This window comes from Ursus americanus, chromosome 21 (genome assembly GCF_024610735.1).
Source record: "Ursus americanus isolate L20-20 chromosome 21, mUrsAme1.1.p, whole genome shotgun sequence".
Classification (NCBI taxonomy): domain Eukaryota; kingdom Metazoa; phylum Chordata; class Mammalia; order Carnivora; family Ursidae; genus Ursus; species Ursus americanus.
In genome coordinates this window covers 41,151,608-41,162,799 of record NC_142147.1, presented here as the reverse complement: position 1 = coordinate 41,162,799, position 11,192 = coordinate 41,151,608, and the positions used below count along the sequence as shown (strand labels likewise).

At 51.4% G+C, this 11,192-nt stretch overlaps 1 protein-coding gene across 1 annotated transcript; it reads right to left on the bottom strand.

The window, feature by feature from the left end:
• Window positions 1-490: 490 nt before the first annotated feature.
• Window positions 491-8,314, bottom strand: UPK1A (uroplakin 1A). Its single transcript, XM_045799902.2, has 7 exons — window positions 8,208-8,314; window positions 6,492-6,692; window positions 4,172-4,246; window positions 3,922-4,029; window positions 2,476-2,655; window positions 1,110-1,193; window positions 491-1,027 (listed from the first exon to the last, which is right to left on the bottom strand). The coding sequence occupies exons 1-7, from the start codon at window positions 8,286-8,288 to the stop codon at window positions 983-985; spliced, it is 774 nt and encodes a 257-aa protein (XP_045655858.1). The 5' UTR covers window positions 8,289-8,314; the 3' UTR covers window positions 491-982.
• Window positions 8,315-11,192: the final 2,878 nt, after the last annotated feature.

Here is an 11,192-nt window from a genome sequence, read left to right as displayed (position 1 = left end):
CAGCCCCTAGGAGGAGGCTGTCTGCCACCTGTACCAGCACAACAGCCCTGCACTCTAATTTTCCCATGATAAATCCCCCCACTTCCCAACACCATCCTTAGCAGCAGTATTAATTTATGTACCCTCCCTTCCCCAACCAAAGGATGGGTCTAGACTCTAAACTAAGACGGTAAGACTGAATCCCCAACCTTGGCTCAAGCTGTTGGGAGAGAGGCCTCGCTTGCTGCTGCGTGGCTTGGCTATAAAGATGTAAGTCTGGTGTGGCCAGAGAAATCCTGCGTGAGAATGAAGCAGGTTTCCTGGAAACTTAGATTGAACTCCTGGATCTAGACATGTCTGAAGCCAGCAATGCTGATTCAGTAACATGAGCCAAGAAATTCCATATTATGCTTCAGTCAGTGCTGGTTGGGTTTCTGCCACTTCCATTGGAAGAGCTCTTGTTCATTTGTCTTTGCCCCAGAAGGAAACAAATTAATTCATTCAACCAGTATTTATTGGATATCGATGCTCCTCTCTCTGCTGGGGGATGCTGGGGACAATCAAGTGACCATGACAGAGCTTGTCCCTCCCCTCATGGCAATCCCTGTCTACCAGAGAATAAACAATCACAAACTATTTAGCAGAAACGGCAACACTTGCCATGAAGCCTCGAGGAGCTCAGGGAGCTACAGCAGAGGCTTTGGTGATAGGGGTGGTGGGATCCGGGAAGGGTCGATGCTGAAAGATGGGCCAGGAATCAGCGGAGTGAAATGAGCTCAAGGGCTAAGGGTCCCTGTACACATGTCTGAGGGTTTCAGGGCACCACCCAGGTCCCAGCAGGGCTCAGGAAGGTGGTAAAATGTCTTTGGAAGAGAGGAAGGAGGGAAGGTTGAGGGAGGTGGGAAGGGGAGAGGTGAGGCAGCCATCCAGCCCTCAGCCGGAGGAAACAGGAACAGGAGGGGGAGGAGGCCGAGGCGTGCACGTGGCCTTCCCTTCTTGCTCCTCACAACGTGGTGTAGAAATACATGGCTGTCAGCATCACAGGGAGCTGGATGAGGAGGTGGTCAGGTGAGGGGCGCTCCAGCCCCACACCCACATCCCCCCTCGCCCATAGGCTCCCCGCCTCTCACCGTCCACATCAAGATGGCAAACCCAAACCACGAGATACCCCATGTGTAGCTGTCGATGGCATGGCCGATGTGCTCGAAGCAGCCCTGGGCAGGAGGGAAAACATGGGGTTTGTCACTGCGTGGCCTTCGGAAGTTCCCTTCCTTCCTCAAGCCTTGGTTTTCTCAGCCGTGCAATGGGGATCGTGGCAGTGTCTACCTCCCAGAATGGTTTTGGAGAGTCAGGGGTGTGATGTCGAACCCAGGCCCCAGACAAGTAGGTACTACTCTGGCGGTGGCTGAGCAGTCTGAGGGCAATTTTGTGCAGAGCTGCTTTCCATGCTGCCCACAAGTTCCAAGCGTTTGAAATCTGCCTTTAGGATCAGTGCAGTTTTGATACGTCCCCATTTAGGAAGGAGGCCAGGTGGGTCCTGCGCCTCACAACAGAGTCACCTTCAGGTAGACCCCTGCCTCGACTTGGAAGCAGCCAAGAACAAAGGTTCAGGGTGTACATCCTGGAGTCAGGCAGGACTGAGTTGGAGGCCAGCTCTGCCATTTGTTAGCTGTTGGGGCCTGGGAATGATTCTGGCTCTCTGAGCCTCGGTTTGCCCAACTGTGAAGTGACAATCTTGACAGCAGGGGCCTCTGAAAGTAGTCGTGGGGAGTCCATGAAATGACGCATGTGCGCGCTCTGCGCAGAGTGGGCCTTCAGAAACGGCTGTCTGGCTCTGAGAGCGAGGTGGCTGGCGCAGGCTCCCCTCTCCGTGACACCTGATCTGAGATGTGTAACTGAAGGGCCCCAGGCAGCCGAAAGCAGCCAGAGGGACCGTTGGAACTGGTTCCTCTCCTAGTCTAGCCTCTGGTTTCTCTCTCTGCCTCTGCACTCACCTTGCTCTGGGTTAAAGCAGCTGGTTGGGGCCTGACTGCCTGAAACCCCGTCCCAGCTCCATCCCTCACTAGCTAATGAACTCAGTTTCATCATCCTTAAAATGGGATCATTATAGTCTTGTGCCTCACGGGCTGTGGTGGGAATTCAATAAGATAAAGACTTAAAGCACTTAGAAGAATGCCGGGTACAACGTAAAGGCTCAGCGGACATCGTTACTATGGCTCTTGTGTTATTGATATGATTCCTGTTGCTCTTACTCCCAGACAACCTGAGAAAAGTGGCAGGTGCCAGCTCAAGACCAGACAGACCCCGTGCCTCCCACTGACTTGCAGAGGGAGGAGGGACACATGGGGAGAGAGGTGAGAGAGCCAGAGAGAAGGAAGAGAAAGAAAGAAGCCAGAGAGGGGAGGAGGAGAAGAAAGTGGGAGGGAGGAAGAGATAGAAGGACCAGAGGGGGTCAGACAGACGCACAAACAGGGGAGCGGCAGGACAGGGACACACCTTGGTGAACAGGTAGTCCGTGTGGCCCAGGCGGCAGCCTTCCTCATGGAGGGGGATAAAGTTGCCAGTCCGCCGACAGCACAGAGGGGGCCAGGGGAACACCACCTCTGGGGTGGCTGCCCGGAAGGCTGAGGTGAAGTTCACCCAATCCATGGGACCGGATGTGCCACAGCACTCTTGCTGGAGGGAAAGGCAAGAGTCAGACAGGCCCTGGCTCCGAGAGGACAGCCACTCGCCTGAGGTCACAGAGTGAGGAAGGGCAAGGTTGGTTGCAGCCGGTCCGACTTCCCCATGTCCCAGGCCTCGAAGTGGCGGGGGAGGGAGGGGGGCAGGCAGTGTGTGCGTGTGAACGAAGAGCAGAAGATATTTGTCCCTGCACCAAGAGGCTGATGGGGGGTTTGAGTCAAACCCACACTTGTGACTCATTTTAAAATTCTTTTGAATTAGCTGGCAACAAAATCTGAGGTAAATGACACCAATAAAAGGATTTCTGGCTTCTTCTGGCCCCTGTGGGTGTTTAATTAGTGACCCTGAATGACGAAAACATAGCTCTTTACATCTGAGTTCCAGTCTTGGCTAGCAGTATGACCTGAACCAAATTGGGACTTCACTTTCCCTTGGGTCCTCAATATTCTTCTCTTGTGCCATATCACGTTGGCTTTAATTAAGAATGTGGCTTCTGGGGCTCCCGGGTGGTGCAGTCAGTTGGGTGTCTGACTCCTGGTTTTGGCTCGGGGCGTGACGGGTCATGATCGCAGGGTCATGGGATTGGGCCCCGCGTTGGGCTCTGCACTTGGCACGGAGTCTGCTTGAGACTCTCTCTTCCTCCCCCTCTGCCCTTCCCCACCCCCACACAGGTGCATGTTCTCTCTCTCTCACTCAAATAAATAAGTGAATCTTAAAAAAAAAAAAAGAATGTGGCTTCTTCTAGAAGCTGGTGGCTTGGGTTTGAATCCTTCTGATTCTGTGACCTATCAGCTGTGTGACCTTGTGTAAGCCACTCAACCTCTTACCTTGGTTTCTTCATGGCTAAAAAGCTGATCTCCCTTATGGGGTGGTTGTGAGAATTAAATCAGCTTTAAAAGTGCTTTGAACAGTACTAAACAAAAGTTAGTGCTCATTAAATGTTCGTTATTCTGATTATCCTCATTATTAAGAAGGTATCTGTAATGGTCAAGATCACAGGCTATGGATCCAAGCTATCAGATTTTGATCCCAGCTTACCAACCATGTGACACTGGGCAAGTGACGTTTCCTTTTCTGGGCCTGTCTACTCATCTGGAAAGTGGCCACGACCAGCCCTGCCCCCCAGAAGAACCATCGGAGTGGGTATCATCTACCAGTGGGCATAATGGGAGGCACCATCCACCTCTGTAGTCAGAGCCCCAGGTCCTCCAGCCCTCCCTACCCCCGCATGCCCTCACCCCGCCTCCCCGCCTTGTCTACCTCGATCATGACACGGTCCCAGAGGCGAGTCAGTTCCCGGCCCTGGTCCGTGTCTGCGCCGTAGAAGGTCAGCATCTGCTTGGTAATCAGGGAGGGGTGGGACACCATCTGCGGAGGGCCAGGAAGGACAGGGTCCAGTGGGGCTAGGCGGGGAGGGAGGTCAGCCTCCACTCCACCCCCAGACCCAGGCCCAGACCCTCGCCACTCTTGCCTCAAGTCATGCCCCTCCCCTGGCCTCTGCCCAGCTCACATAGTCACGGTGAGTGTAGGACGTGATGCAGGAGGCGCACTCAAAGACGTAGACGATGAGCATAAGCACCAGGTACTGCGGAGAGATGGAGGGAGAGACAGAGGGACCACCCGTTTGGGCAAAGCCTGCGAAGCCACACCCCCTCGAGGGATTTTAAAAAGATGCGTAGGACAATGTGAATGGTAGCATCTATGTGGCGGACGTACAGGTGTTCCCTATTCAAGTCTTTCATCTTTTCTGTATGTTTGAAAATTTTTTATAATAAAGTGTTAGGAAAAAAATGAAATAAACAAAAATATGTAAAGTATCTCCTGAAATTAACTATTAGTCTGGACACAGTAAAATAAATGTCTACTATAGGGAAAAAATAAAGACATTCTTCAGACAACCAGAGACATTTGAACACAGACTAGGTATCGCAAGATGGACATGAAGGAACTTGGGTGAATTTTGTAGGGCATACAGGTGGCACGGTTGTTGTGCATAAAAAGAAAAAAAGCTCTTTCCTCACCCCTTACCCTCTCCCTTAAAGCAACAGGGGGTGGAATGTGGATATGCCAACACTTGTGCCAAGAGATGATGCGGCATAACACGCCCGACTGCTCTCAACAACGTCCTTATCACTCAGAGAAATGTGCACTCAAGTATTTACAGGTAAATGACTTGGTGTCTGGAATGCACTTCAAAATGCCCCAGAAAGAAGCATGTGGGCAGGCAGAGGGTGGAGCCGAGGGGACCAAGTGGTCCAGGCTGTGGTCGATATTGCTGAAACCAGGTGAGGGGTATGCAGGGTTCATGCCATGCACTCCACTCTATGTTTGAAATTTCCCATAATAATTTTTAAAAATTCCGTATCTTAGTTAATGACAAACTAATAGGGGAGGCAAACACAAACTTTTTTTTTTTTAAACTAGTTGGCTGAGTTTTAGGGTTTTGGTTAAATTGTTAATGTCAGAGAATTACATGCAGAAAAGAAAGAAGAAGAGAGGGAAAAGAGCCTTTCTAAGGCTCCATCTTACAATAAAGCCAAAGTCCTTACCAAGACTGGCAAGACTCACCTGATGGGCCCACTTTCCCTTTCTCGCCCTCATTCTCCATGCCCACTGCCCATGGTACCGCCTTCCCTGCGCCCTCATTGCCTCTCCCTCACCCCCACCCCCTCTTGGCTCTGGCTGCACTGGACTCCTGGCCCCCTCTTGCTGTTCCCTACCCCGGGAACACTCTTCCTGCAGACACAGGACTCACTCCCTCACCTCCCCAGGCCTTCCGTTTCTCTGGCTGCAGGCCTCCCCTCCCCCTTCCCCAGCTCCAGATTTCCCTTCCCTCCTCACTGTCCACTGTCGCTCCCATTGGGACATCCTCCCCCAAGGGCAAGGGCTTTTCTGTTTTCTCTCTAGATAGCCCCAGTGCCTAGGGCAGGACTTGGCCCACGGTTCTTCCTCCGTCAACATCTGTTGATTTAATAAGCAGCTGCTCCTGGGAATCTAAGAGGCCCTCAACCGTAGAGGAAGCACAATGTTGGCTCTGTGTCGGGGGGGCAGAATTAGAATGCCTGCCTTCCCTATCACCTGGGCTGTTGGCCTCTTTGAGCCCCAGTTTTCCTGTCTGGTAAATGGGTAGAGAAGCACTAACTCCTGAGGGCTTCTGGGTGTTGACACTGAGAGAGCTCATTTTCTAAACTGTTTAGCCTTGTGCCAGGCACACGAGAGGTCCTTGGGAAGTGTGGGTTCTTGTGGTGGTGGCTATTACTGGCAGAAATGAAGAGCAAGGCTCAAGCTGAGCTGCTCATGTTTAAATCCTGGCTCTGTCACCCACTTGCTGTGCAACCTCAGATAAGTGTCTTCACTTCTCTGAGCCTCAGTTTGAACTCTGTCAAATGGACTCACCATGATGACCGTATCTCCTGGTGGGTTGTGAGGAGTAAATGCACCAATCTATGGAAAGCATTTAGAATGTAACGAGCACTCCTGAAATGGCAGCTGTGCTATTATTACTGTTGTTGTTTTGACAGAGCTCATGTGCACAGAACTCGGGGGACCAACTAGCTGAGCTTCGCATCTCAGTCCTGCTACTCAAGAGCTGTCCTCCTGGGCAGAGCTCCCTTCCCTTCCTCTCTGTGCCCCAGTTTTCTCTGTAGATTGAGGGTAACAGCTGAGCCCACGTTAGTGGGTTATGGGAAGATTAAATCAAATGATTGCCACGAGGCCCGAGCGTGGCACATGCTGGACACACCTCGCGGCTACGGTGGTGGTGGTTACGTGACTCTGTGGTGACGATCTCCATGCCCGCACGGCCCCATGCCCTCCCCATGGGGCCTCACCGTGAGGATCATGGACCGGTGGCGGCAGAGCGCTGCGCCCACCCCAAAGCTGGCCACCACGAAGAAGGAGAAGCCGCAGAAGATGGCGATCCAGGCGCCAGCGAAGACGTCGTCCTTGCCCGAGACGCCCATCAGTGGGTACACGCGGTACTGGTCGGCTGTCACCCACACCGTCTCAGCAAACAGGGCCAGGCCTGACAGCTGGACAGGGCAGCCGGTTAGACAGGGAACGACAGCCGGGGCCGCGGGACTGTCCCTGAACAAGTTCCCCTTCTGAGCCTCCACCACCCTCGGTAAGGGGGGCACATAAGCCTGGCCAGGACATAGCCTTCCATGAGCGGGGGTGGGGCTGGGCAGAGGGTGGGGCTGCCCAGCTAGATCCCTGGCCCCCACCCTCACCCCAGCTGCCCGTTGCTTCAAGGATACAAGGAGATGCCACATGCGAAGCCCAGAGTGCATGACTGCAACAGAGGCGAGACTCGGTCACCCCGGCCTCCCTCCAACAGTGTTGGTATTCCTGAGCGGGGTTATCTGGCCAGGCCAGAGCAACTACAAATGCATCAATCCTTTGATCCAGCGATTCTGCTTGCAGAAGTCAATCCTGCCCGTGCGGGAAAATCGTAAGCCCACAAGGTTATTCCCTGCACCTCCGTGTCAAAGGCACCAGCATGCCACGTGAGGCCGTGCTCCACGGTGGTGGGAAGGGCTGGGGGAGGGGGCTCGCTGCGGACTCCCGTGGAGTGGCTTACAGGCTATGTGAGCAGGAGAAACGGGGAAGCACCGAACAGGATGTGGAATGAGCTAGATTTTGGACAGAAAGGGAAGAAAATAGGTATATACGTTCCTCTTTGTATGTGCTTAAAGAAATGTTGGAGAAACTAAAAATCTAGGTACCTATAGGGATGAGAGATGGGGCACGAGGAGAGGGGAAGGCTTCTCAGTGGATACCTTTGACCCCAGTCAAGCTAACACTCAGCGAGCACGTAGTGTGTGTGCGCCCCGCGTTAGTTCTAGTAACAGCTTTGTGTGTGATGATCCTTGTTAGCGGCTGCCGGGCTCTGTTGTTGCCTTGGCCGATCCAGACAGTAACCACACGGCCAGACTCTGGGCACAAGAATCCAAACCTCATCCTCTGGGCATTCCTATTTTCTCTCCAGCTACAGATGAAGAAACTAAGGCCCAGAGAGTTTCCGTTGCTGGCCCCAGGTCCCACAGTAGAGAGAGGCAGCAGTGGGGTTTGAACCCAGGCTGTCTGGCTCCAGAGCCATGTACAGGTATCACATTTTTGAAAATTAACTACTAAATGAAAAGGCATCGCTATGGTTAGTGTTCATCACTATGGGCCTCCTGGGCCCCAAGCTGGCACTTTATGTTTATAATCACGTTAAGGAGGATAGCATTTGTCAAGCACTTTTTCTGAGCTGAGGGCCACACGTGGATTAAGCCACACAACAACCCTCACTAGAGGACATAATCTGTATAGACGGGGAAGGAGCGCAGAGTAGAGTGGCTGGCTCACGCATACAAAGCTGGGAAGCAGCGGAGCTGGGATAGGAATCCAGGCTGCTCTGATTCGACAGCCTGCAGCATTGGCCGTGTAGGCGGGGGTTGGGGAGTGGAGGGGGGTCCTGGGCCCTCAGTACCCCCCCCCCAGGCCTGGGCTGTCCCCTCCTCCCCACCCACCCACTGGGCTCCCAGCACTGGGGGAGGTCTCACCAGAATAATGAAGTTGCCCACCACCAGCAGGCCCACCACAACCGGAGACCCCTTCTCCGCCTCTGTTGCTGCGGAAGCCATAGTCCTGTCTGGCACACATGAGCCCAAATGAGGTGATATAGGGGCCGGGAAGGGGGGGCAGCCCCAGCCGGACCCACCACCCTCCCTCCACACCCCAGCCACTAGGGGATGCTCCTGGCTCTCTGCTGAGCCCAGATTGGTCCTGAATGAATCCTCCCACATCCCTGATGGTGGGCCATCTTAAAGAAGAGGGGACCAAGGCTCAGACAGGGCAGTCCCTGGCCAGAGCTCAATGCTGGCCTCCCTGCACCTCAGAGCTTCCCAGTTTCCCCTGCTCATCCAGACCCCAGAGCCCCCTCCTCACCTTCTCTCTCCGAAGCCTCTGTGGCCAGCTCCTCCCACAGTGGCTCCCTATATATGCCCAGGCCTCTCACTGGGCCAGTCTCCAGGAAGGGGGAAGGGTGTCTGGAGGAGGGGACAGAGGTCAGCAGGCCAACCAGCATGGAAGAACAGTTTTATGAGCACCTCCCCCCACCCCAAGTGATTTATAGACCTGAAATTCAAGACTGTGCTCATGTCGGGCTGCATGAGCAGGGTGACGTGCCCAAGGCCTCTGGCCCCCAGGTTGCTGTGGTGGTGGAGGGGCTGGGGTTGGGAGGGTGAATCCACCACTTGATGTCTCTCCTTAGCACATGGGCCTTCCTGGGAGCAGGGCAGAGATCCAGGTCGGATCCACATGTGAATCCTGAATCCCAGAACTGCCTCCTGTTCTGGTGCTCCACCTCTCTGAGGCTGGGAGGGCAGGGGAGGCCCAGACAGGGACCCCAGCAGGCTAGGACAGAGCTGGACCAAGACAAGGAGGTGGGGAGGAGATGAAGGGGCAGGAGGGAGGGCAGCTCAGAAGGCTGATTATATGGGCCGCTTTTCTTCCGATGGTGCCCCCTAGTGTCACAAGGCTGATTCCTCAGGTGAAAATGGCCTGGGGCACCAAGTCCTCCCCCAGAACTTCTCAAGAACCAAGGCACTGACTGTGTTTTCTCTCTGAACTGTAGCTCCCTCAGTGTGTGTGATATGGGCAAACAAATGGAACTTAAAATTTCAGTGTTAAGACACTAGCTTGGTAATAAAACACATGAGATGTGTTCTCATTAAAATTAAAATGAGTACTTTGGTTTTTAGTCAATTCACTTTACATTTAAAATAGTTTTTCTCTGTTGATTTACATTTATATTAAGGATTAATAAGAAAATTTAAATAATAATGTGCATGATCTGTCAAGTACATTTTATGAGCTTTAGCTAAAATAACTTGGTAATAATAGGGCCATGCTGACAATACGAAATATTTTTATTTTCAAATAGTTGTAACTGTTAGTAGTTGGAACTTATGTCTCAGCCTTTTGGCTAAGATCAAGTGTAAAATGTCTGGTAAAAGCAAAAAGTTATCATCAATGGAGCATTACTGTCGCCAGTCATAAAAGGGATCCATTTTGTTCCAGTGTGATGTCAAAGCCTTCTTTTTGAAAAATTTTTTATAGATTTTACTTATTTGAGAGAAACAAAGAGAGAGAGGGAGAGCACTGAGGGAGAAGGAGAAGCAGACTCCCTGTTGGGCAGAGAGCCCGATGTGAGACTCAAACCCACGACCCTGAGATCATGACCTAAGCTGAAGGAAGACACTTAACTGACTGAGCCACCCAGGCACGCTGTTTTAGTGTGATGGCAAACTTGAATTTTCACGATTCCTTCTTCTCACTATATAAGCCAGTCTTCAAACGATACATTTTGAAGTGCTAATTACTTCCTTTAAAAAATCACAATGCTGGGGCGCCTGGGTGGCTCAGTCAGTTAGACATCCAACTCTTGATTTTGGCTCAGGTCATGATCTTGGGGTCGTGGGAATGAGCCCCTCACCCACTTGCGTGTGCACTCTCTCTCTCTAAAAACAATTAAAAATCACAACGCCAAGATCTCCTAAAGAGGACTTTTGCCTATCGTACGACTATCCATGATCCAGTCATTTGTCCCTGGGAATCCCCCCATTTTTGTCTACCAAATGCTCTGAATGTATTCATCTTAGTCCCGAGCTGGAAACCACCCAAATGCTCCTTATCAGTAGGATGGGTAAGTTTATTATGGTACATGCATACAAGGGATACTATTCAGCACTAAAAGGCAATGAGCTATTGGTGCTTGCAACTACAGGGATGAATTTCAAAAGCATTACACTAAATGAAAAAAGCCACACCCGAAAGACTGTAAATGTAGGATTCTAGATATGAAGTTCGAAAACAGGCAAAACCAATCTAGGGGGTAAGAGTCAGGGAAGTGGTTGCCCTTGGGGGCATTGTGACTAGAAGGGATAGGGAGGGGATTCCTCTTTCTTGGTTTGGACACTGCTTACGTGGGGTGATCAGATTGTGAAAATTTGTCCAGCCGTACAGTCACCATAACTGTACTTTTCTGTGTAATGTATATATTCTCAATTGCAATGTGTTCTAAAGAGGGTAAAACCTTTTCAAAGAAACATACTCGATGTGTCAAAGGGGTGTTTTCTAAATGGTGCACAAAAGCTGATTTTAGGCTGTCTATGGACTTGAAAGGAAATGGTATGAACCCACATAACTGATTTCTAATGGGAAAATGATCTAGTTCTAACCCTCTAATCTCAATGGTGCCATCGAGAAAGGCTCAGCAGTCTGATGCTGTGTCCTGAACACGTCTCTCACCTTGCTTAGAGCAGGTCTCAACAGGCCCCGGTGTCTGATGAGAATTGAATAATATATTTTCATTGTGTTTATTTTTAAGGCAAGACGTTTTGTTTCCCGTGGTCAGTGATGACAGGAAAGTCTTCTAAAATTTTTGATATAAAATATTTCAAGTATACAAGACAATGTAGAGAATACCTGTAACAAACACCAACATCCTCCCTAGCAGCTTTGTCAGATCTATGTATTTTTCTATA

Excerpts from the sequence above, each read along its gene's own strand:
- UPK1A (XM_045799902.2), bottom strand. The coding sequence starts at position 8,288 with ATGGCTTCCGCAGCAACAGAGGCGGAGAAGGGGTCTCCGGTTGTGGTG. Across the intron at positions 6,693-8,207 it reads TGGGCAACTTCATTATTCTG|CTGTCAGGCCTGGCCCTGTT; the intron begins GTGAGACCTCCC and ends TGCCCTGTCCAG. Across the intron at positions 1,194-2,475 it reads CGGACTACCTGTTCACCAAG|GGCTGCTTCGAGCACATCGG; the intron begins GTGTGTCCCTGT and ends CCTCCTGCCCAG.